The sequence below is a fragment of the Hoplias malabaricus genome, chromosome 10 (assembly GCF_029633855.1).
Source record: "Hoplias malabaricus isolate fHopMal1 chromosome 10, fHopMal1.hap1, whole genome shotgun sequence".
NCBI classification, from domain to species: Eukaryota; Metazoa; Chordata; class Actinopteri; order Characiformes; family Erythrinidae; genus Hoplias; species Hoplias malabaricus.
The window spans coordinates 20249166-20275594 of NC_089809.1; the positions used below are offsets into that span (position 1 = coordinate 20249166).

Below are 26429 nucleotides of genomic sequence, written 5' to 3' on the forward strand. Positions count from 1 at the left end.
TTAATGAAGAAAATTATGGTCAGGTGGGCTGTTCACACTGGTGATACTTCATACTGGACACTAAAGAATAAAGGTATGTGAAGTACCAGGTTATATGTAGACGGGGGCAGTTGGTGTCATGTAGGTCTTATACTATATCTTTGAAGTAATGAGACTGGTCTTGACCGGCTCTGTCAAAACACACACACACACACACCATCTAAACCCAAGGCAGATCATGGTTGTGCAAAGCCCCAAAGGACAAATAACTTACAGAGGTTCATAGCAGTAACACAAAAAGAAAGGGAATATATGTGTGTACATATAAACAGCTGTTTGTCTATAGGTTCACTTTAATGACAGTTTTTTGCTTTGATAAAACTTATTGTATGTATAATGTAGTATTCAGTGTTCTCTTTCAACTTTAATTCTGTAGCTCATTATGGGGAATGCCCTATACATGACTGATCATAAAATCAGCAATTGTACAACATCTGACAGTCTGCCAGCCCAGCAGAGCTTCCATGACCCTGTAACTGGAACAGCTTCTAAGTCATTGTTTCTTGTTACTCTTTCCTGTGAAGACCATAAGTTTTCTGACGATAAATTTTGTCTGCCCACTCAAGTGTTCACAGATGATCAACCCTGTTTCACCCATTGAGCACAGGTCTAACATTAACAGCATGGTGAGTTATTGTTATTTTTTTAAGTACTTGCCCAGCCCTAGCTATCCCCATAGCTAATGCATCATCCTGAGGCTGAATAACCCCTCACAAGCTTACACGTGAGGTGGCTAAAATGGGCAGTTTCCCCCATTACCATACACACTAAGGCAAGTCCTACTTGCAGAAGTTAACAGTGAACCTGTAGCCTCATAGATTCTGACATGGGTAAGGACTCTATCCACCCGTCATGGAGGTCAGTGAGTTTTGCCCAAGAAACCCAGAAAAGGGAAGGAAATTTAAAATGGACTCTTCTTTTAGTTGTGATGGCATTTGTCATAGGCTCAGAGGGTGCACTTTTCTCCTAAAAGAATGAGCCTGTGGACCACATTTCTCACTTTGTCATGACAGAGATTACAAATGCCCCATCATACGGTACAAGCCACATGCACGTCCCTTGCATTAGCAGCTTGATGGAAAAGGAGAAGGGCAAAAACACTAAACTTTGTGGCAGTCAAAATACCTTGAAAGGTTTGGTCAGTAATCCATCACTGATTACTAGCTGACTATCACACATGTGAAAACAATGTTAAATAAACACTACTGTAATATGATATGGTAGGCTATGAGTATCCACTCTTTTCAAGTGACTAATAAATCTGTACTACCTGGGTTCACTTCTGCATGAATCATATTGTTCTTCTGTGTTCATCCTTTCTGTCATTGGTCTTCCTGTTGCAGCAGATAAGCGCTTAAACATCAGCTTCCTCCTGTCCCTGCTCTGACTGATGTGTGGTGATGTCATTGCTGCTGCCCACAGATTTACCTGTTCCTCATCACTGGAATCTCTGGAATTCAGTAAAATCACAAACACAAAATCACCCTCACCTCGCACACACATTAAGAATGTCGTGATATACAAGTGGAAACCAGAGCACCCAGAGGAAACCCACACGGACACGGGGAGATCGCACCACACAGACAACTCACAAGCAGTCACCCAAAGCTGGGTTCAAACCCACAACCTGAGAACCCTGGAGCTGTGTCACAACGACATATGTTGAGCCACCGTGACACACTTACGTTTATATGCCCATGTTCTTTTGTTGTGTTTTGTTCCTGTTTCCTCAGTGGGACCAACCACCTAGCCTATATTTTTATGTTGAAATAAAACTTGTTTGAGGGATTATTTTGGAAATGTTGAGAAAGAGAAACTGGCTCTTGGTGAGGGCTTATTCTACCAAGGCAGGGTGGAAAAATGGCTTGTTCCAATACTTCCAAATCTCCATCATGCATGCTGGCACCACACAATAAGTTGTGCTCTACTCTGACTGCCCTGAGGTGCAGGAGGGCCGAAGTGCTTGAGGCATTAGCTTATGTTTGTAGCTTGCCTTGACTTGTTAGCAACAGGGCCTAACTAGCCTAGACACGTTAGCTACCAGTGGGTAGCTCACCATGACATGTTAGATAGCATAAAGGTGCTCTCAGCAATGTAAGAAATGCCAAACTTTCACATCCTGTGATAAGAGTTGCTTGTCTGAGAACAGTTGAGTGAAACTGGCAAAATATGATCATGCTGTGAAGAAACCTGATGGTCTTCACATGGAAGCAAAAAAGAGCCACATTATAGGTGGTAGGACTAATACGTTGGGTTGCTTGCATGCACCTAACTCTTCTCTCTCTTGCTCATTCCTCACTTTTTTATGATTCTCACAAAGGTTTGTAGACACACCTCCCGCCTCCCATCACCTCCACTAGTGCAAACCTCAGGTTTCCTTAGATGTCAGTCTTTTCATTAAAAAAGTGTAACTTACAACTCCTGCTCAGAGTCTTCCTGGAATGTGAGGGGCCCCATACACACAGCACAAATGCTTCCCATTAATCTAAAACACTGCATGCAGAAACAGCCTGAGTAAAAAAAATGAACAGTGTATAGTATTTATATAGTTATATATAAATGGGTATGTACACACATGAAATCACAAAACAATATTTTACATAAGACTTTTATACAGTACTGTGAACACAAGTTATTAGCCTAATATTTACATAAAATCTATGCATATCCTCCTGTATATTATACATGATTTCTAAATTCCTTAAGATATGTAATAAGTGAATAATTGTTACAAATTTGTATAGGAAATATAAACAAAAGACATGTTCAGCACCAATTTGAGACAAAGCAAATGTGATAGAGAGGACGAGGATCTGTGAAATGGCAGCAGAGTACAACATACCACTTGATCAGCAACTTTCTGGCTATTTTCTTTTTCCATACATGTTTTGATCAACCAGTGGTAGATTCTACAGATATAGAGGGCCGGATATATGTCAGTTTTTCATCTACTGCAGATATCTTTAACCTTGTTCTGGAGAGCATCTTGCTTCCAAATTTGATCATGGTCTGGAAATTAATTAATGATTGAACCCCACTTCAAATATCACAGCAAAGAACGTTAGACTCAAATTCGAGGAAGATTGCTGGAGCAGGGCTGGAGAAACCTAGTTCAAGCAATTGAGATAGATTAAATGATATATACATATATATGTATGAATACAAAAATGATTTGCGTGTGGAACCTGTGCAGTTTGAGGTGGAGCAGGTATACACATCTGGACTTCCTTTTCTTTTCATCATTTTCCCACAGGCCAAACAGGACTTATCACAAACTCCTAGGAACTTGGCTATGGTGGCTCCACCAGGCAGGCTGTACACATGTCCAAACATGGTTCCACTAAACACACTGCACTTAAAAACATTAGTTGCAGGTCTTTAAATCTCATCTGCTCATTCGTAGATCTGTTATTATGAACAATTTTCCAGTGCTAAAACATGTTCTTGTCTCAGAAGCACAGTATCAGGGTACAAAGTATTTCCTCAAATATAGGGTGTTTTTTAATTGTTGTTACAGTTCTCTGGTTCGTGTAATTCATTAAATTGTATCTAGCAGAACAGCCCTTAGCTCCGTAAATCACCTAACATCACATAACTTACTAGGAGGAGATTTATTAGCATAGTGTTACTCCAGCGTTGGCTAATCATTAGCTAATCCTACTGTAAACTACAGAGGGTGTGACTTACTGCAGTGTCAGTGTTTGCAGTACACTGCTGGAGCTCTGGTCCTCTTTGCCCTTGACCACCGCCCTCAGCAGGGCTTTCCCTAGAGAGCCACGCTGAGAGAGAATACGCCCACGGAGCCACAGGAGCCTCTCCTCAAACAACAATAAAATCACAGATGTTATACATTATATGTTTAAAACATACAAAAGTGCACAGTATCAATTTTTGTTTTCCAGTAAAATATATTTAAAATATTGTGATATCAGCCTTTAAAATAATGGTGTTGAAATGGCCTGCAATATGCCATTAAGCCTCTGACCAGTCGCCCATTCAAAAATTGAGGTATTTACATGAACCAAGATATAAAAATGCATTTTGCTCAAAATAACAGAAGCTAATCCTAAAAGACTTTTCTTTTTTTAGTTATCAGCAATTGTAAATTTAAAAATATATATAATTACGATGGGTTGATTGTTCTGGATAAGGGCTTCTGCTAAATGCCATGAATATAAATGCCAAGTCTGCATCCTGAACATATTCCTACGTTACTGTTAACCTCTGTGTAAATGCTGCCATTTTCAGGTCCCTCTTTATTCTGAAGTCTAATTCATTATTATTCTCTTCAGTTGGCTGAATTTATATTTGATGTCCTTCCTGATGGCCGATGACTTGGTCAGTCCGCTTTATGGCTCTGAGAAACTCTTTAGTGGCTTAACAAGTGACGGTCACTGTCTTACTGTAAGTTTAGTAAATACATCATCAATAAAATGACCCAGATTCACTGGCAGCAATTCACAAACATTAAATTTCTCCAATATTTTGGATCACTTTCCTCATTCCGTTTCACGTGCATGGGTTAATTATCGTAAAGCTTTTTATGTACTTCTCTAGACAGAAACTGATCTTTCTGTTCTGGATGTTCACCAGAGTTTTGGCTCTATTATGGAGTTGTTTTTTAGGATGGTATTTGATATATTAATGCCTCTAATGATCTTTTTATATGGATTTAATGAATTTATTGAATGTTTTATATGGATTGTCTTTGAGATTGAATGAATTAGTCAGTCAGCTATGTTGGATATTTACTTTTGGTGCAATAACTGAGAAAATGATGAGTAATCCGTTGTCCTATTAGTTGTGGAGTAAGGCAAATGAAACAAAAAAATATGTTTTATACAATAACAGCAGTCATTGTTCAGTACTGAAGGGGACAGTATCTAAGGAGTGCTGCACGGAAAAGAATCTCCACTATGTGTAGCATTCTTCAAATAGTTACCATTCCATTTGTGCTCCTCCTCCTCCTAAGAGACACACAGGAATGTGGAATAAAATCTTGTTTCTGTTGCATTCGAATGTTAGAATTGACCAAATCTGATCTTTATTTGTGTAAACCTTTATAATTATTGTGTATTATTTTTGGTGTTTTGTTGTATAGGACCTATAGGCTAATCTGTTGTACATAATGTCCAAATACATAATAATAAAAAAAATAAAACTACATGGTTGTGCTTAGTGATTTCAGCTATTTTGTCTAAACAAGCATTTGGCCTTAGGGAACCTTAGGAGCAGGAGAACTGTGTCCTGGAGTTTGATGGACTTCCGTCCAGTACACCTGAAATACAATGGAGTGGCAATTGCAATCCAGTTCCTGATGTCAGTAATGCTTTTTGGCATTATGCAATGTAATTCTCATAGAAATGCTCAAGTATTTATTTGGGAGTTGTCCCTGAATATTTCCAAAAGTACCGCAGCCAAACGGGGATAACAAAGTCCCTTGATTTAATTTCGTGACATGGTATATACATAATATATGAAAGACTGATATTAAATCATGATTTGCCAGCACTTACAACAGCAAGATCATGAAGTGCACTGGCAAGATATCTGACCTTGCTCACACACTTATCTTTTTCAGACTGTTTTTGGTAAAAGACCAAAGGTCATAAAAGCCACCACAACCAGAAATGCATGCACAGTTTACACTTAGCAGGACAAAGACCTTTTATGTGTAACATACTTTGAGGAATGACACTGTAATTGTGGATGTGGCATGTTATGGATTAAAAGTAAATTTTTACTGAACACCATAGGAATTCCTGAATAAATACTTTAGTTGTGAAGGGGAAAAACTATATAGATCAATATAAAAAGAAACTTCATAATGTTTCAGTGTCAGCTATCTTACTTTTTCCCGTTGTGGGTGATAACGTGCACACACCAGCCTCTGAAGTCGTTTAGCATAACTTCCTCCAAGCACCAGGAAGAAGGTCAGACCATAAAGAAAACCTGTAAATAAGTGCAAGGACAAAAGTCTGCCGCAGTCACGCTGTCCATCTTAACCATAAAATTGGAACTTTGAGTGTAATTGCATCATAAAAATAAAAGTGTTGACTATTTCATTTCATAAGTGATTTTCTAGTGTGGTTTTATAAACTGACACATGCTTCCAGCCAAACTTTGTTAATCTGTGTAAATTTTTCTTTGTTGAAACATTGTGTATATAAATATAATCAAGGTTCTTTGAAAACAAACATGCCATTTGATGTGTTTTATATGCTTGAAGTGATGATGTGCAAAAAAACAGGCAACATTTCCTCTTAAAAACATCAGTGTTCCAGCTGCATTTTTAAATTAGTGAATTCAGACAGCCAGGGTCCCTGACCGCATGAACCTAGTGAAAATTCTGTCAACATGAGGGATAGGACTTTCAAGCTATAGATTAATACAGGCAGGATCTGTTTGAATATTCATTGATCTGTGCATACTGAATGAGGGCAAAGGTGTAGTGTTACAACTAATCCCCTTAAGCATTAGTGTTTTTTTCTTTTTAGGAAACCACTTCTAAATATGTAATTCTGCTGAATAGAGGGGCGGTGGCGCAGCAGGTAGTGTTGCAGTCACTCAGCTCCAGGGGCCTGGAGGTTGTGGGTTCGATTCCCGCTCCGGGTGACTGTCCTCCCCATGTCCACGTGGGTTTCCTCCGGGTGCTCCGGTTTCCTCCCACAGTCCAAAAACACATGATGCAGGTGGATTGGTGACTCAAAAGTGTCCGTGTGTGTGTGTGTGTGTGTGTGTGTCTGTGTTGCCCTGTGAAGGACTGGCGCCCCCTCCAGGGTGTATTCCTGCCTTACGCCCAATGATTCCAGGTAGGCTCTGGACCCACCGTGACCCTGAATTGGATATGCGGTTACAGATAATGAATGAATGAATGAATGAATGAATGAATGAATAGAGGGACGTTTTTAGGCATTTAATTAATGACCAGAGGCTGATTTTAATAATACAAACAACAGTTGTAAGCCATAAGAGAATATTTATTTTAAAAAATCTTAAATCCTTAATCAGCAGCTACTATATTTTTATATAGTTTTTATACCCAGTGATTATATTAAACTTTTTCTCTGCATTATTTTCCTACTGATTTCTAAATGAAATGGCATACAAACTAAACTGTGCCAGTCCTTACCACTAGATGTCCTCACATAACACTTTATAGTGTGTACACGAGCATGTATCTGTCCGAAGCTCTCACTTTTTACAGTTCAGCTAATTGTGCAAACCCAGCTTGTTTCATCTCTGTAGAAATCTCTGAAAATTAATGTGACACTGGAGAAGCTCCACATGAGGTTAAAGTTACAACGTTCCAAGCCAAGTATAGCATGAAGTGGTATAAAGGCGTCTAAAATGGCTAACCAGCTATTAAAACCTTTGTGCAGTGCAGCTCAAATCATTGTATGAATCAGTACCTATGAAAAAGTAGCATATGTAGTCTGGCTCTAGAGGCTCCATCAGACACTTCTTGCTCAGGATTGTGATGTTTCCTCTCTGTAGAATGTCGAAGGAGGCCACAATGTCCTTAAAGATGTCAGAAGCATAACCAGATCCATTCACCTGGACATCAACCACCACAGGAGCTGGACAAACACACACCATAGTCCAGGTGATCACATTCCAAATCATCAAGGGCCAGAAAACAAGATGTGCACCACTCTGATGATTATTTTTCACCCTGGCACTCATTTCTAATGCAGTATTTTTAAATCTGTTTATGCTCTGATCACAAATGTCTAAGAAACTGGAGAGAAGGCATTGTTCCACAAAACGTTGCCACCTGAAATTAGGGAAGTTATAGATATAAATATTCATGAATTTAGTTCTTAATAAATCATACAAATTAAATGTTAGTATCTACACCAAAGTAAATTTAATGTTAGGGTTCTTTCTGTGCTTGTAAGAGACTAAATATGCTCCTATGACTGACTCAGCTCCTATGACTGAGTCAGTGTAAGTGTTAAATAATGAATGAGCTGCGCAGATCTCTTATGACTGCATTCGCTGAATTTGTTTTTATACCAAGGTCTACATCTGACACATATGGTGATTACTAAGCTACACTCGACAAAACATATTTGCAAAAGCTTGTCAGTTATGTACTTTTATGAAGTTCCCACTCAGTTCACTATTATACGGAAAGATTTTTAATTATTATATATTTACATTTTTATTATATAATATATGTATTATATATTTTTAATTCATTGCAATCATGCAATATTCTTTACAAATGGGATCAATTATTCATTTATTTCTTATATCCAGTAACACATTTTAAATAATAGAATTAAAATCATTATACAAGTACATAAGTAAAATATTTATTTGTTAATTAATGAATTACTTTTCTTTCTTTGATTATAAGTTATTCATATAAACATGGTGAATTAAACTAAATGGATTTGGAACAGCTGCATTAGGTTAAATCACCATGCTCAGTGCACAAAATCAGAGAGATGCCATTTCTAATCATGGCATTAGGAAATGGAGGAACCATTTTCAGAACTGACAGGGCTCCATCCAATACCTGTGAGATGATGTAGAGTGGCATGTGTAATTCAGAACCAATCATCCATCATAATGCCAGTGTAAATCAAATTCTCACAGCAGTGTTCCATATTCTAGTCTAAAACTTTCTCAACAGTAGAGACAATTACTGAAGCAAAGGGGGAAAACTCACTACACTCTCAGAAAAAAAGGGTATGGTAGAGGTACATTATTGGTCACTAAAGGTAAAAACTGTGTAAATGTACCTTTAAAGATACAACAGTGTTTAAAAGTCCAGTTTTGTTCCTTAAAGGTTACATTCTCTTCTCCAGAAGGAGAGATAAAAGTTTGTAATTATAGAACTGTGTCATATCAAAAAACATAATATAGGTTCTGGAGATTAAATGGGGCATATGAAAACAACACAATTTAAATCTACAATTATAATAAAGTACAATATTGTTCCCTAATTAAAGGTACAAATATGTACCCTTGAGGGTACCACCACAGTGACAAATTTCCTGACTGTTTATTAATACCCTTCACTGCAGAAAAACAGTTGAAAAAATACAAGTGATATGATTCATTATTTAAAACTCCAGTGCAGGCTATACTTTATTTAGCACATGGAAGTTCCTCAAGTCTCTCACCTCTGGCCACTATCTCTCCCAGAGCCTGATGATGCAACAAGTCAAACACCCAGAATACCATCAGGTCTAAGGCCATCAGCGCACTGCCCACAGCCATGTGCTGCAACAGGGACACTAGGCCTTTTACAATAGCCCTCTGCTCACAAGGGGTCAGTTGCATGCATACTTGTTTGAGAGAGAGAACACACACACACACACACACACACACACACACAAAAAAAACAAGTCTGATTTAATTTGGCTACGTCTAAAGTCTGAAACAAACACATTATTGGCATATAAATTTTTGACCTCTCATAGAATTATTTTATTCTTATCCATTCATCCTCACTCCGCAACAACACAGGTTAAACTTCACCTCATTGGTCCACAGGCAAAATTCACAAAAGCGTCTTATAAGAAGAAATATTCTTCTTAGAAGTACTTTTTTCTGCCACAACCAACACACCCATGTGAGGCCCATATGTGCAGGCCAGCTGGGTACCAGCAAGCTTTGTACACAGGTTAAATGTATGGATGCCCTCCAGGGTCAGTGATGGGACCAGAATGGGTTAAACATAGGGCTCATACTCTTACAGTGTTGCCCACATTTTCCTGATAGAGGCATCCCACCTGGGTCACACTAACACCCCTTTACCAGCCCACCCGAAGCCCATGTCCATCATACACCCAGCTAGTGTATGTTTAACCCATGTGGGCCCCACTAAGGTGTGCTAGATGGGAAAGGTTTACTTAATAAAAAACGTAACGTAAATACGTATTCTTGAAAAAGAATAAACATAGTCTATCTCTAAAGAGAAATCAATTCTGAGGACAGTTTGTATTTTTAAAAATGTCCTTAAATATATTTTTAATCTTACTTACACTTGTCTTAACTATGGAAATTCAGCAGGTAAGCCTCTCTCTCTCTCTCTCACTTTTAAATAGTTGAATTGTTACAATTAAAGCTGGAAATAGTGCAATTTTTAATCCTATTTGTTATATTTAAATAAATAATCCTGATAGTAATCAATATATAAAATGCTCAGATAATGTATACAAAAAAAAAACTGTCTAGCCATTGCTTTTAGTTCAAATGAATGGCCTAGCTGCCAGTGTACATACTACCAGTTTTGGCTTTATATACTTTTTGTGGATTTCCATTGCAACAGAAAGGGAACCTTCAGATCAATGCATTCACACATGGTTTAAAAGCTCATTCTCACAGGGTGTGATGTAGGTAAGCTCTTCTCTCTCACTCAGTGGCAACACAGTAGCTCTTCCCTGTCTGGAGAACCTGCGATCCATCTCCACAAATTGTTCAGTTATGTAGAAGTTGTCAAAATCATCCACATGAAGGTAGCGGTATTTGTAGAGGACTGCCCTGCTCACAAAGGCAACACACACAAATGACAAATTATATAACACACTGATTTTCTGTACACGTAATAGATATTAGTATAAACACTACCCTAAAGTCCATAGGGAAAAACCACAGTCACAATATTCAAACAGCATTTAACAGTTGAATATTTTGTTATAAACACAGTTTTGAATAACAATTCTTTTTATAGACATTCCAACTCATATCAGATAAAATAAATGCCATAACATAATTAGTATTGTGTAAATGTCTTGTATTATTTTATGCCATATAATCCAGCTCTATGATAAAAGAGCATATTATGTCATAACTTTTTCTGAGTATACTAATACTTTAAACACTTTAAGAACAAACTGCTTATTTCAGTAAGAGGTTTTTACAGAAGCTCCCGGAAGAGTGTTTGCTCAGAAGACACAAAAAACCTGTTAAAACCTTCTTTTTTGGGGCAAAGAAAACAAACAAACAGAAAATTTGAATCTGCAAATATGCAAATTACAGTTGCAAAATAAAAAAAATAAATCTTTTAGCACAATGTTTCAACGTAAGAATGAACTGAGCTTTTTAGCTTGTGACCGTTGCTGGACTCACTGTAGGTACAGGAAAAGCAGCAGAAACAGCCCCACATAGGCAAGTACAACCGTCAGCTCCAGGAAGCGCTCCTGCTCCTGTGCCACCTCCTCCATGATCTCCTGAGCCATTTCCTGCAGTGACTGAGTCCTGTTCATGTCCATGTGGAAGTGTACAGAGGCAGACATGTTGAACTCAAACTCCTTCTTCATTTGATCAAATGCTGCAATAGTCGCTACAGAGGAAACACATAATTTTTATGCTTTTCATATTAATAGACAATGTCATGTGCAAACCTCATGTATGTACATAGAAATATTTCTTGCTCTTGTAAATTTATCTTTAAGAATTAGCTCTCCAACAGTATCCTCTGTTTTCAGTAAATTGTTTCTTATCTTAGCACAAAAACAAGGAAGTGTTAAAATGTGGATGATACCAGACAAGGCAATCTGTAACACTGCTGTGGGTTGGGATTTTGAAGGATTTGTGTGAATAAATGGGGGGGGGGGGCATCTGTAATGCTGTTAGAGGGGGAGTCTTGCACTTACGGAAAGCTAGTCTAGTCTTCATATGTTCACCAATGTATGATGGTAGAATACAGAAGAGCTCACCAACTGTTGGGGGAGAGGTGACAGAAATATTAAACACTGATAAAAACTGCCCTATGCAAAGACTTGTTAACAGCCTTCATAATGACTACAATGAATAAGAAAGAGTTTGGTTCTGTGCACTTTTACTCTGTCATATTTTAAATGTGCTCATAGAATATTTAAAAAGCTCTTCTCTTCATTAAATTTTCAAATTAACTTTGTATAAACTTTTTTATGAATGCCATTTTGGACCTAGAGGAAAATGAATTTTTAATACTCTTGTAAAATGCCTTTGTAAAAATAGCATTAGACAAAAAGGAACCATGAGATACTTCAGAATGATAATGAGAATTACCAGCTTTAAAGTAAAAAGCTGGCTCTTGTAACTTTACTTTGTAAGATCTAAAGCTTTTTACTGTGCACACAGAAGATTCTAATTTTACAAAATAGTGATTAGCTTCATTCACTTTTAAAATGTACATTCACACAACCTTTTCTTTTCTTTTCTTGATAGCAGTATCCCACACTCACAAAATCTGTACTTGTATAATGCAGCAGCAGTGTAAATGTTTGTTCTGAGCTGTGTGTGTGTGTGTGTGTGTGTGTGTGTGTGTGTGTGTGAGGTCATGTTTGGATTTAGAGACGGCTGTACTGCTCAGGCTGGTCCAGCTCAACAGCGGATATAAAACAATAATTCATTTGAAAGGAAAACACACAGGGAATGAGGGAAGTGGGTGAGTCATGGTCAGGCAGAGAAATGTGGAGTGGATCCGGAAACAGAGCCGTCTCAGCATTAGGACACTTCTATGAACCACTTAATCTTAAAACTCTGATCCATAGATAGGACTCATTTTAGACCACTCATGTATAAGGATAGTTACTTGCACAAAATAATAACAATAATAATTAAAATCTTCCAAAATCAAAAGTACAAAATATGAAAAAGTATCAGCTCAGGTTTGTAAGTACTGAGTAACAACATTTCTCTTTTCAGGTAATTACACTTTGTCTTTGATTTTTGTCTTTGACAAATGAATATTAATAAATATAAAAAATATTAATATCAATTCTGTGTATATTAAACATTTGTAAATGTAGGATGATAAAATCTTTGCAAAAAAAAAAAAAGATACAGTATGTTTAAATACTCTTTAACCAGATCACTGCAATTATTACAATAATCAAGTAAAAAGGGAATAAAACAAACTCCATTACAGTAAGCAGTTTGCAGGCAGTGGTCAGAGGTTTCCTGTGAAGATGGTAATTACAGGACTGCAAAGATTATAATAACAAAGCTGTGGAGAGGCTGACCGCGCGTAAGGCCACAGAGAGGCCTGAAGCCATCCACGGTGTAGCAGAGGAAAGAGAAGATGGAGAGCAGCTGCATACAATTTGCACGACCTTCATCAAACACTGCGTTACACTTCTTATAAGGTGTACCCATCTTATCGTTACACACATCTCCGATACTCGCCAGGAAGTGCAGCACATTATTCAGAGTGCTAGCTGAAAAAATATCAGAGAGAAGAGAGAGTGGACACTTCAAATATATACACATATAAATACAAATATTATATACATAAAATATCATGCAATGTATATGAGACTACACTACACATTTTCATTTAAGGGATGGCCAGCATGATTTTGGGTTTTTATAATCTCAAAATAAGATATGCAAATGTAAATATGTTATTGTTGAGTAAGATGTATGGTATTGTTGCCCATATATATATATATATATATCTGTTTGTATATATATTTCAATATAGAGACTTTATTAAAAGAAAATAACACTTTATGATCTTGAAGAATGTTAATGAATGCACGTGTGAATGAACAGGCAGGCATAACTAGATGTAAATGAGTTTTGACTGATTGATTATTTTCTACCCAGTTTTGTCATCCTTAATGCCAATCATTAGACTGGACTGCCCCAATATTACACAGTGAGTCAGACAAGCACTTGCTTTCTCTGGGACATGTGAAACCATTCATTCATTCATTCATTATCTGTAACCGCTTATCCAATTCAGGGTCGCGGTGGGTCCAGAGCCTACCTGGAAACATTGGGCGCAAGGCGGGAATACACCCTGAAGGGGGCGCCAGTCCTTCACAGGGCAACACAGACACTCACACATTCACTCACACCTACGGACACTTTTTGAGTCACCAATCCACCTACCAATGTGTGTTTTTGGACTGTGGGAGGAAACTGGAGCACCCGGAGGAAACCCGCGCGGACACGGGGAGAACACACCAACTCCTCACACACAGTCACCCGGAGCGGGAATCAAACCCACAACCTCCAGGCCCCTGGAGCTCTGTGACTGCGACACTACCTGCTGCACCACCCATGTAAAACCAGCTACCATTTATTTATGAACTGCGTCTGATACTACACCACCACACAGCTCAACAGGCTTGGGGGACAATTCCATTTTAACCACCCAGAGATTTTGCTCTCTTGGACTCTTACCCTTGGAAGGCTTGGCTTCAAAAGGGATCAAACCAGCATTCTCCCGGTTGCCATGTTTTCTATTTGTGCCAAACAACCCTTTAGTTCATCTTTTTGAGTGTTATTTCAGTAGCAGTGTTCACTCACAGATATGACGGACAGACTCTGTGAGTGCTGTGATGAAGTTGTGCACTCTACCGGCCAGTGAGAATGCATTTCTGCTGACATCCTTTATCTTGCTCAGCACAGCTACACACACAAACACACAAGTACATTGTCAGAAACACTAGATCATAGACATACCTATGGTGTAAACCTGTGACCTCCCATCAAGTCTTGATTGATTCTTTAGAAGTTAGAGCAACTAATTTCACCAGGGATTGATTAGATTTTTTTTATAGTTCTGGATACATTTAAATATGTATTAAATGTAAAAATATGAAAAATGAGAATGACAGTAGCAGAATATACCAGCTGCATGTGATCAAAAACTGCACCCTTTGAGTCCAGTGAATATTATAGTAATACTGTGTGCTATGTATGTGTGGGCTGCAGGGTGGGTCTTACGCAGTAGAGGAGTAGCAGCTCTCTGCATGAGAAGTTGTGTTTGGTTGAGGGTTAACTCTGCTCCACACACAACACTGTCTGCTGCTCGCTCAAAGTTCTCCAGTGTGTTACTCAGAGGGCCTTGGACCACCATAGTGAGGACGAGAAAGAGCAGGAACTTTTTACCCTCCTCTACAGTATAGAGCACACAATTAAAGACGGTTTATTAAAAGGGCCAGTTTAGTTTATTGAATTAATATATATAAATAGCAGGAGTGTCAAAACACTCTTAGCAAGCCCTGTAAAAAGCTTAATGAAAGCAGTGTAGAAGACTGAAAAAACTGCATCAAATATTTTGTGTGAAAATGAAATTAAAAAAGGGGATTTGGACACTGGATTATAAGCAGACCAATTGTGTTAATGTTTAGGGAAAAATGACATGAGAAACACAGGCATTTTGCAAACGCACAAGTCACATTATGATACAGGACCTCCATTTTCAGTGGTTGTAAAATAAGTTATTTAAAGTCTGAATCCAGTCATTGATTAATCATCTAAAAGTCATCTGAAATAAATATTGTATAGTTATTTCCAAGAAAGAATAAAAATGTTACACCTTCATTCAAAATCTGGACCAAATGGATCCAAAAAGCAACAGCCATACAAACGTCATTGCCTAGGCTGATAGATGTTGGGTGTACTAAGACATTTCAGTAATCTGAGTTTTTGGATTGTATTGCACCCTTAGGCAAGCTCTATATGATATGTTAATTATTTTCAAAAGTAATAACACATTTACTTTAGCATAGATTAAGCCTCATTTACTTGTAGACCTTTCACATTTAATGAGTCTTACTGGAGCAGAGCAGTGGGAGCATCAGCGTAACGTTGGCTCGTACCCGGATGGAAAGCCCCATTCCAAATGCTGTGAACATGGCGATGGCGGTTGTTGTTATAAGGCAGTACCACAGGCTGTAGTTCTGAATATACAGCACTGTTAGGCCATACACAAAGGCAAGAACGAGGCCCATTAAAAAGCCTGCAAGGCTCCTCCAGGCCTGCTGCATTGCTGAGCTGCCCAGCAGCCATGAAAGCTGTCTGCAAACAGCTCTGGAAAAAATTCTCCTGGTTTTCATTCTGCAGCAACAGAGAAACAAACCGTTCAGTCTGAACATTGTTTTACATGGCAATAGATGTTTGTTTGCCTTACCTTCTTCTAAAGGTCCTTGATGAGCACATACATGATTTTGTAAGACTCACTGTGCTCAAGACCAATACCAGTGCATCTGAATACTCTTAATCTGAATAAACTCCCAATTTAAGGCAGTAGTCAGGGACTATAGATCAAGAAAAGTAGAGTGTAAGATGGCCCTGTTTCTACCAGGGACTGGTTTTTCTGTTATTGTTTGTTTGTTTTAGAAACATTTGGAACATTCCAGAAGGATCTCAAAGCTGCATCATTCACAGCAGATTCAGTTGGAACAAAGTTGACAACCATCAACTGAACATTTTGAAATCCAGAAATGGAGGAGCTCAGGAGGAACCACAGAAAAAAGCCCCATTCAAGTGAGTGGAACAAACTAATCCCTTGCAATGGAGAATATATATGCCATTTCCTTTTTCTCTCTCTCTCAGTAGTATCTTCTCAGTAGCCCTGTTTATTTTGTCACTTTTAGCAGTGAATATAAAAAAGATAAATTGTCATCAGCACAATCATATTTTTACATTAAAAAATACACCATAATAAACAAATTAAACACTTTAATAACATACAATAAACAGTACCATTTCAAGCTTAAACGATATTTACCAAAACAAAAATAATAATAAATAAATCGCATAGATGGTCATTTGTTGCCAGGGATAAATTATATAGTTGCCTATGGAACAAATCACTGCAAAACACATTCTTAATTTTAATGGACATTTTTTTAGTGGTCTGGATTGTCATGAAATATTGACACTGCAAACAGCTGTCATTTTCATTGGGTGCAAGGCAGGAACACACCCTGGAGGGCGACACACACACACACACACATTCACTCACACACTCACACCTATGGACACTTTTTGAGTCGCCAGCGTGCGTTTTTGGACTGTGGGAGGAAACCGGTGCACCCGGAGGAAACCCACACGGACACGGGGTGAACACACTAACTCCTCACAGACAGTCACACGGAGCGGGACTTGAATCCACAACCTCCAGGTCCCTGCAATTGTGTGACTGCGACACTACCTGCTACGCCACCATGTATGGCGCGTCTCTGTTTCTACCAACGTGCCAAGTAAGAATTAGACATAGTAAATGTTTATTCTCTAAACTATAGTTTTGCAGTCCCACTCTTGCTCACGCAAAGCACTGTAAGGTTTCAACTGCTTCTATATTTAAACCTGCTCCAGCACATGGAGGCCTCTGTAAGCAGTTGATGAGGAGCCCAACAGGGTTGAATCAAGGGTGAGGCTATGCATAAGGGTCAGGAAGGTGGGGAAAAAAGTATATATACTTTTTTTTTAAATATGTTTTATGGTTTTCACCAGCTTTGGAGAAGGTGAGTGAGCTCATGTTGCCCAGGGTAGCCCACAAGTTCCTGTTTGGTCCAGTGTCTGAGTTCCCTGTGGCCAGACTCTTAATGGGTGCTGTTTTTGGAGCAGTGAGTGGGACAGGTGAGAGCGTGGAACTATCCGTATTTTTATACCATGCTGGTCCATTTACTCTAAAAAATGTAATGGAAGTTATGTTGTTTTCATAGCTTTGTTCCTTGGTCTCATGCACAACATTTCAGTGAACACCTTCCACAGAGTTGTTGCTGGATATGTTTTTGTGGGTAAGCCTCTTCCTATTTTTCCTCTATAAACAAAGTAAACTCAACAGGCTGCATCTGTGCTGGTTAAGTGTAATTGTAATGCTATCTGTGCTTTTACAGCGGTGTGTGTCCTGTGTGGAATGTTTTCTTCATTTTTTCGCTGCGCAGTTCTTCTGATGTTTCCTAGTACACTCGGCTCCCGTGGACGGGCGTACCTGATGGTTTTTATCCTGCACGGACTCTATGAAGGTAAAGCCCTCATGAAACATGTCTTGTCCTGTCTTATCCAACTTTATGCAATAAGCGGTTTTCTAAATCTGTTAAATACCAAAGATATGGTGTGAATGAACTTGGTCTGACACACCTTAATCAAACTCATTCCACTTAATCCAGCTTCAATGTGCAATGTTACAAAATCGAGACAACAACATTTATGGCATTTAGCAGACACACTTATCCGGAGCAACTTACAATTTAAATCATGTTACAGGCACAGGCAAATGTAGTGTTAGGAGTCTTGCCCAAGAACGGCTTTAGAGTAGGGAATTGAACCCTAATCTGCTATGTGGAGGGAGACAGGCAGCTGTAATACAGTGACTATACCAGACATCATTATGTAATATGTAGCACAATTTTTTGGCATTTGTCTTGTAATGGATTCTGATTTAGTGTAGAACAGCCATATACCAGAGCTGTTTTGAAATGTCACGTTTTGAAATGTTTTCTTCTGGAGGTCCCAAACTGAAGTTTATTGTGTATTGTAATTTGTGTATTTAGTTTTTGCAATCTCACCTCTTACTCGTACACACCTACACTTCTTATCAACAGCTTGAATAGATCTGTACTGAAGTAACCATGTGTGTGTCAATATCTCAGTTCCTCACTTATCTACCTACATGCTTTGTATCAATGTAATACTAAAATATCAGTATATGTAGGTACCAAATAGTAAGTATTGTGGATAAGAGATTAACAAGTTAGTCTCATTGCCCATTGTTTATTCTCTTAGGTCCAATCTCCAATATCCAACATAATGTCCAGGATGTGGCATTCTCCATGGGTTGTAACATGGACCTGCAGATTGCCTACAGTAAGGTGATGTGGAGGGCAGTTACTGAGCCTTTTGTTCAGGTGCTGCAGGATATAATGGTGAGTTCAGCAGTGCTTCAATGTCATAATATTCAAGATTCGCTGCTAAAATGGTTGACTGTTGAATAAGACCATGTACTCTTTTGATTTTTTTTTCTTTAATTTTTTTTCTTTTAAATACTTTACATCTCTTGACGAATCCTAATAATGTGTATGTGTGTAGTTGTATAATTAGCCTCAAATTTCTAGACTAAATTCAGCTGGTCTTAAAGTTCAGAAGCTTGTGCTGTACAGTGAATCCTTATAATCTAGATGACAGTTGTTTATTTCAGTGCAATTTTTTTTTATGTTGAATATGTGCTGCTATGTCATGTTGAAATAATTTTTTCTCTCCCTATCCCTCAGGATGACAGTGTGACACTCCAGAAAGAGGCTCAGAATGTGAGCAGGCAGTTCCAGGCAATCAAGGATGAGGTGATGGGTCACTACGGCTATGACAGCCAGAGTCCCATAGCTGCAGGCAACAGCACCCAGGAGCAGTACACTGCAAAGACCAGAATGCGCTGTGACTGTGAGTGCCATGTTCCTACAAGAAAACACATAAAATTTATAAAAGTATATTGTAGTCGTCGACAGTTTAATACACTTCCATTTTAATAATGTTGGAAAATGTCAGGCGTCTTGAAACAAATATTTTTCACTATATATGAACTGATGAAATGTGTTGTTGTCTTGTGTTCAGATATAGTGAATCAGGGCATTGATCGCTGTCAGCAGTTGTTCAGTGCTAAGTGGGAGGAGTGCATGGACACAATTAAGTCCCCTGTTATCAACCACTTCCTCTGTGTGCCTATGAAATTTGAATTTCTCTGTAATATCATGAGAGGTAAGTGGTTATTATTCAGGACTGTGTGTTCATTTTATGTTTATTGCATAAACTGGTTGATAATATATTGTTGCTGCCTAAAAATATATGAATATAGAAGAGACGTTCATCTGAAGAGACTTTCTTTTCAGGAATTTTTATGTTATTGTCCATTCGTCTATTTATAGAGAATGATGACTATTTGTTAATGAATTGCTTTGGTGAGGTAGAATTCATCTGACTTAGTGACTTTAACTCTGGATTAAAACAGTTAGATTCTCTTACACATTTAAATAAAATAAATGTGCATGTTCTACATGGTAGATTTATCAAGATAATAATAATTTATTATTACATGGTTCCTCAGTAATGACTCCATGGTGCAAGGAAGAGATCCCAGTGGAGGGAAACTTTGGCCAAACATTTGACAAGCTCGATATGTCTATCAGTAAACTTGGGGAACAGTTCACAACCAACATTGTGCTTCAGGTACCGTTCATCCTTCCCAAAACAAATCCATTATGTTTGATCTATCTGAGTGTGCTGTGTCATAAAGCTGTCAATGTAAAATGCTCAGAACCATGTTCATGAATAAAAATGATTCCCAGATCAGTCTTTAGGTAAAACCTAAAGATACTTCCTATTTAATTTCAGTTGAAAATAAGCTTTGGTCAAACACCTTTAAAATGATCAGTGTATATATATGTTCTAGGTATGGCTCAATACATTTTTTATTTTTGTAAATAATTGTTTGCAGTGTCATCAATTCAAAAATAAATATTTGATTATGTATTTTCACATATATGGATACAAACACTGAGAACTTATTTTAAAAATAATAAAATACAAATGAATAAAATTGAAGGAGAAAAATTAATTCGGGGGCCCTTTAAATATTTGCTGGTGAGTAGCACCCAGTCAGTTACTGGAGTATCTGCAAGAATGTGCTGATTCTGTCCTGTGTCATCTCAGAAACTAGATCAGCAGTCTGTGTATGGAGTAACAATTCTTCAGAATGAATTTCGTAATGAGCTGAGGAAGTCATTTCAAGAGAAGAAAGATACTGTTGCGCACATGGCAAAGATTGTGCAAATCATCCTGTCCTTCACATTCATTAGTGTTTTTACCTCGTAAGTCCACATATTCTCACAGATACCACCTGCCTGATTCTGTTAACACTTTTTCTAGTTTTATATTTTCTGCTGGTAGCTTTACTGTCATAAACATGTTTGTTTACTTTGATTTGATATTCCTACAAAGGGCTTTTGGATATGCACAACAGTATAGCAGAGATATTTGCTTTGACAATGTCTACATCACAACATACTTCAGAGAAATTGATGAACGAAGAAAGAGAATGGTAAGATGGTTTACACTACTGTTTCCTAATAACACTGACGTTTGTTTCCTTCTTGTCCAAGCTAATGTGGATGAATATTTCAGAGTAAGAGATATATATTGCCCTTGAAGAAAGCTGAAAAGAGCAGAGTTATTGACCCCTGGAGCTTGAAGATACATCGAAATGAGCTCCGACTTGTGGTACCATCTTTAATATTACCTTGAATCAATTTCTTTTGGATTTAGAAGCATCATCTCTATGTTTACTATTAATATACCATTAAAAAACTATTAAAAAGCAAATTCTGTTCAGATAGCAGGCTTACTCCAGGCTGTCTCCCTGGCTGTGTTTGTATGTGTCCTTCTGGCCATTGATGGAATTCTTCATCATATCTTTGACATCATCCATAGGCATACTTTTACTGAATACTCCCTTGCAAGTGAGTGTAACACACATTTAATTATGTGCCTTAAGGCTGAATTATTTTCTTTTGACTGTGGTGCCACATATTAACCATAGAGATGGTCCAAAATCATATGGATCATTTATAAACTTAGTTCTCCTGTGCAGAGCAGTGATGCTAAAATTAATTTCACTGCCACACAACACACAACAGAAGTTCCTGGTATTGTCGGTTCAGACCCCACCTCATCTTGGTGTGTTTGCCCTGTGCCTGTGTGGGTTTCGTTCGGGGGCTCCAGTTTCCTCTCAAATTACATGTGGATAGGAGTTTGTGAGTAAATGTGTGATGCCCTTTAATGGACCAGGGTGCTCTGTCCAGGGGGCAGTTCCTGCCTCTTGCCCAATGATTCTGGGTCAGCTACAGAAAATGCTTGAATGAATAAAGTCTCCTATAAGTTATCATTTAAGTGACATTGATTGGTTACAACAATGTAAAAACAATGTTGACTGTAATAAAAAAAAGAGCTACAATGTTTTTATGGGATGGAGACAACATACATGTAAACTTTCCAAACTCCTGTTTAATTATTTTTCATTTATAGGCAGTCATGACATACATATTGACATTGACGGTGATTCCATGTTAGCTAAACTCCTGCGAAAAACCATTGGTGCCTTCAACACCTCGTCCAAGCTAGACTTGCAGTCCAGTAACAAGCGTAAGTGACCTCACTGACATTACCTGATCTAAACTAGACACCAAGGCCCAGAGAATCCATCTTCCAAATCATAGATTCTAGGAGTGTTCAAGGTCTCACAACATTAATAGTTTAAAGGCTTAGCATGGGGTCAGCTGCACTCACAAAATGACCTCTGCTGAGCTGGATTTAGTTAATGAGCTGTTTGGCTTACTTGGCTAGAGGTCAAAGGTGGGATGTAAGTTGTTACAGTCCATTCACAATATGACAGTAGAGGTATTCAGCAATCATTGAATTTGACATGTCTCTTTCCTACCTTCACTCCCTTTGCCTCTGTTTGCTTGTTCATGTGAAGGTCTCTCCGTTCTGAAGGCTGACCACAAACAATTATCAGGAAGTGGGAGTGTACAATAATACTCCACCAACAAGCGAGCACCTGTAAACTTAACCATAACAGCAAACTATGGAAGTGTAATGTTGTACAGGGAGAAGGAAACAGCACACAAATTATAGTTAAACCTTACTATTTTGTGAAATGTCATATTTGGTTATGTTATGATATATATTATATTATGATAACTTACTAAGGTCATGGTGATGGCATCTTCCTCCTTTTGCAGAGGAGTGCTCCCACACATCATACCATGCTACTGAGCTGGGAGATTGTGACTCAAAAGCTAGCTACAATTTCTTTTTGGACTGCTGCTAACACTGTTGTTGGACAGACCAGCACACTTAGAAGAGAAAACTAACTGCCCAGATCTGTTATGTTAGTTAACAGGCACCCACATTGGATAGCAAAGAACAGGGGGATGATGGAGGGAGGGCCATGATACCCACACACATAGAGTGAGGCTAGCATCACTGGGGAACAAACCAGCAATTTTCTGATGATGGGGTCAGCTCTGGTCTTAGACAGCTTAGACTAATAGGGAGAGACTAGTTGGGGAAATGCTGTCAGAGTAAAAATATTTAATAAAATTGCAAACACAGGCATTCTGTAGAACCAGAAATCTGTCAGCTATTCACAAGTAACTATGCCTTTCCCAGTGTGTGACATTCTCTTCAGATCAGTGATCTATAACAGTAGAGCTTATAGAGTGTATACTTGAACTACACCTATCTCTAACATTACGTGTTTGGTCTGGCTGTACGCTTAAGCTGATCAAGATACCTGGACAGGCTTTTAAACTTTAAGAGAGCTCAGTCCTGGCATCTATCCAACCATGTTTGTGGCTGTGGAGAGGTCTATTTTTATGCAGGACAAAGACTACGCCAGATATTCCATACTGTATTTTTGTTTTTATTGTGATTAGCTTCAGTATGACATCATTAGCTGTTCATTTGTATAAGAAATTATTTGGGGACCACAAACAAACACGGCAGTCATAAAAAGGAGGAATTCTGGCCAAAGATTAGAGTAATGTTATTTATCGTGTAATTTTTGTCAAGCATTATTACATTTCTCAGCATCCTCGGTTTGACAGGAGATTTAAATTACTAGATTTTGTACATGTTTTTTCTACACTACAATACTTTTGAACAGTTGCAAAATGAGGAATCCCTGTGATGTCTGCCAAAAAAGAAGAAAAGAAAAGAAGCCAAGCTTAAAGACAAATCATATCTGTCATTAGTATAATTAATTTTCCATCATAGTAGTGATTTGAAGACAATTCATCAAAGTTGCAGTAGGATTGTTTTGCTTCCTGGCAGCATTCTGACCTGTTTTATTGATATTATTGATTTTATTGATATTAGTGTTCAGATAGTGTTCAGTGTGATGTTCACTTAACCAACTAAGAATAGTCTTTGTTTTAAGATTTTGTTGTAAACCCAGCCCATATCTCTTTGTGTGTCTGTGTGTGTGTGTGTGTGATATATACAGAGTGTCTCCCACAGCCCCGTGCTCTGAGTCAAGCTGATTATCTGAGGAGTTTCCTCTCTCTGCTACTGATGCTCTTCATGTGCTGTGTGCAGGTTTACACTAACCGCCTGAGGAGGGTCATCACAGCCTTCTACTTTCCCAAGGTACTACTGCAATACCCCTCCCCTTCTGACAGTACAGCAGAACAGCAGAAATGTTCACTGCATCTACTTAGAAATGACTAGACATCTGCTGTATCACAGACGCTTCAGCATATTATATCCAAAAATGTGTGGACACCTGCTCATCCAACATCCATTATTATAAAATGGATTTTCTAAATGAAATCCTATATGACCAAACATTTATAGACACCTGCTCATCCAAACTTTCTTCTGAAATCATCAGTATTAACAGCCTATTTGCCCCCTACAGTAGTTCTCTACTCTTCTCTGAACACATTATATTGCATTTTGGAACATTGTTTTGAGGATTTGATGGCATTCTGCAACACAAATATTAGGAAGGTCAGGCACTGATGTTGGTTGATTAGTCCTGGCTCAGGAACCCCACAGCAATTAATCCCATAGACATTGGATGGAGTTCAATCACACACCAGGGAATACACCTCCACTGCACCACACCCCAGTGCTGGGGGCTTTGTACCACTCTAATCTGAGCAACATGCAGGTAGCAAGGTGAATCTACACTTATGTATGTCTATTGTGAACTGTATGTGTATTGTGAACATTTGTGTCCAAATCTAATGTGGCTAAATAGACTCATTATATAGGGTGTCAGCACACTTTTGGACATGGAATGTATTTGCTTAAATAAAATTGAGTAAATTCTACTAAAATCTAGCATTTCACTATCTGCTTCAGTAGTAGGACTCTCATTTAATAGAAGATATAGGCTTAATAAATATTTGCTTTACTAATACACCCCAAACCTAATCTTTTCATGCTTGTTTTGTTTGTTAATGTTCTGTATTCTGTATTTGCTTTGTTTTGTGTCTTTGAATGTGTTCTATGTATTAACTATTGTAAGCGTCTTTGAGTTCTTGAAAAGCGCCATATAAATATAATGTATTATTATTATTATTATTATTATTATTATTCTGAAGATAATATTAAGAGCTTTTTAAAACATCTTCTATAAAATTCCTACTTTAAGTGCTGCTGTGAGGTTTGTTTACTCCTTGAGAGGCTGTAATATGTTTGTAGTAAACAGAGAGCGGGTTGTGTTGTTCATTCATTAGTGGCCTCTTACCCGCTCCTCAGCCAAGCAGCTGAATGAGTCACTGCTGCATGTGCAATCTCTCTCTGCTTAGCACTGATCACGTTTGCTATTACATAACCACGCAGATGTATTATGAGATCCATACTGCTTATTCTGCTGAACTGTATACCATATGCACATAGCTAATTCCAAGCATGAATCCCTAAACACCATACCACAGGATCACCTCACCCTGCCGTCACACAATATACAACACACACAACTTTAGAATTAACCTGTTAAAGTCCAAATTTTATTTTTCATTTTTTGTTCTATACTGTTGGTGTCAAAAGAAAATCATGTATCTTCATGTATCTCTAAAAGGGTATGTTTATAGGAGAACATTATTAAATTTTGAAGGAAGACAATGCAAAAAAAATTAAAAATTGTGCATTTGAAGCAAAGCATAAAATTTTCACACAGTGCAAAGGACACCTGTAGTGACTGATATGGTGGTCAATTTAAGGTAGGTTAATTCTGTTTGAATGAAATGCTTTGTTTAGTGATTTTGGTACATATGAAATCATTTTTAAATAGTTGGAATTAATGGGGCTTTGTATTTTCAAAAGAGACTGTTGTCGGAGGCTTTTGTTGGTTGTTAATAGTTTAGTCACATGAAGAGGTTTAATCAAATTAAGGCTAAAAAAACAACCAGTTCACCTTGTAAAGCTGCAGTCTCCGACCCCAGTTCTGCTCCATATGCAGATCTTTTTTGTGTTCATATTTTATTCAGCAGGAGCATGCATTAGTTCATAAGGTCTTTAAATGTTGCCGAATCTGCTGTTTAAGGGCAAAGAACAGTGCAGTGCCAGTGGCTCCCATCTCTAGAGCAGAGAAATGCTGCTGAAATAATCCCATAGATTATTATACACTAACCAGTGCCTTCAAAAATATGAAACATGGACCACTAATTAGGAGCAAGCAGGTTATAGCCCACACTAAAAATGCATTACTTATTCTACTGCATCTTCAGAAAATCAGTGTTGGGCAGCTGCTGGCCAATCTCCTGTGTTTAAAGCAGGATTTCCAGCAGGACAATATTTATTATTGTGCGGCCTGTTGTTCTGCTGTTGCACTCTTGGCACAGGAAGATTTGAACAAAAGCTAAAGGTCCCCCATATTCAGCAAAACCAAAACAAACAGAGTCCCATTTTGCACAAAATTACTTTTGCTCATAAAGTTATTATTTACTATTGATTTAGAAATGATAAATAAATTCCAAGGTTCCATTCAGTTCTCACAGATTGCTTTCTGTGATACAGGGTCAGATATTGTGCAGCAGTTATAAGCTTTTAGTAGACATTAAGACCTTTTGGACTTAAATAATGCTATTATTTACAACTAAAACAATTAGTTAATTAGTAATTAATTAGTCCTTGCAGTCAAC

At 38.0% G+C, this 26429-nt stretch overlaps 2 protein-coding genes across 7 annotated transcripts in view; one reads left to right on the forward strand and one right to left on the reverse strand.

Moving 5' to 3' along the window:
* dcst2 (DC-STAMP domain containing 2) lies at positions 1–16093 on the reverse strand. Of its 4 annotated transcripts, none has more exons than XM_066682478.1 (16): positions 15911–16093; positions 15557–15837; positions 14722–14892; positions 14302–14403; positions 13008–13202; positions 11655–11720; positions 11128–11341; positions 10382–10539; positions 9177–9341; positions 7452–7619; positions 5891–5991; positions 3727–3854; positions 3225–3352; positions 2456–2549; positions 1310–1489; positions 1–170 (listed from the first exon to the last, which is right to left on the reverse strand). In XM_066682478.1, the coding sequence occupies exons 1-16, from the start codon at positions 15937–15939 to the stop codon at positions 128–130; spliced, it is 2223 nt and encodes a 740-aa protein (XP_066538575.1). In that variant the 5' UTR covers positions 15940–16093; the 3' UTR covers positions 1–127. The 4 variants fall into 4 exon arrangements, with proteins under 4 accessions (XP_066538575.1, XP_066538574.1, XP_066538576.1 ...); XM_066682477.1 differs by having other exon boundaries at positions 3727–3857; positions 15911–16091; XM_066682479.1 differs by lacking the exon at positions 9177–9341 and having other exon boundaries at positions 3727–3857; positions 15911–16092.
* dcst1 (DC-STAMP domain containing 1) overlaps positions 16094–26429 on the forward strand; it is an 11974-nt gene continuing 1638 nt past the window's right edge. For 2 of the 3 annotated variants that reach the window (XM_066682481.1, XM_066682483.1), the window contains exons 1-14: positions 16094–16266; positions 17239–17364; positions 17451–17525; positions 17625–17753; positions 18514–18653; positions 18999–19164; positions 19336–19479; positions 19826–19947; positions 20431–20588; positions 20719–20818; positions 20902–20997; positions 21110–21236; positions 21802–21918; positions 23783–23925. In XM_066682481.1, coding sequence (XP_066538578.1) covers positions 16224–16266; positions 17239–17364; positions 17451–17525; positions 17625–17753; positions 18514–18653; positions 18999–19164; positions 19336–19479; positions 19826–19947; positions 20431–20588; positions 20719–20818; positions 20902–20997; positions 21110–21236; positions 21802–21918; positions 23783–23925 — 1686 coding nt within the window. In that variant the 5' untranslated portion in view covers positions 16094–16223. The remainder of the gene's footprint in view (positions 16267–17238; positions 17365–17450; positions 17526–17624; positions 17754–18513; positions 18654–18998; positions 19165–19335; positions 19480–19825; positions 19948–20430; positions 20589–20718; positions 20819–20901; positions 20998–21109; positions 21237–21801; positions 21919–23782; positions 23926–26429) is intronic. The other variant, XM_066682482.1, reaches the window with a different exon arrangement.

Bases quoted from the DNA above. Each gene is read 5' to 3' on its own strand.
- dcst2 (XM_066682477.1), bottom strand. From the start codon at position 15,939: ATGTGCTCATCAAGGACCTTTAGAAGAAG. The intron at 10,540-11,127 runs GTGAGTCCAGCA...CTTTGTGAGCAG, and splicing joins CTGCTTTTCCTGTACCTACA to GGCAGTCCTCTACAAATACC. The intron at 171-1,309 runs GTAGTACAGATT...GTGTTTTGACAG, and splicing joins TCATGCAGAAGTGAACCCAG to AGCCGGTCAAGACCAGTCTC.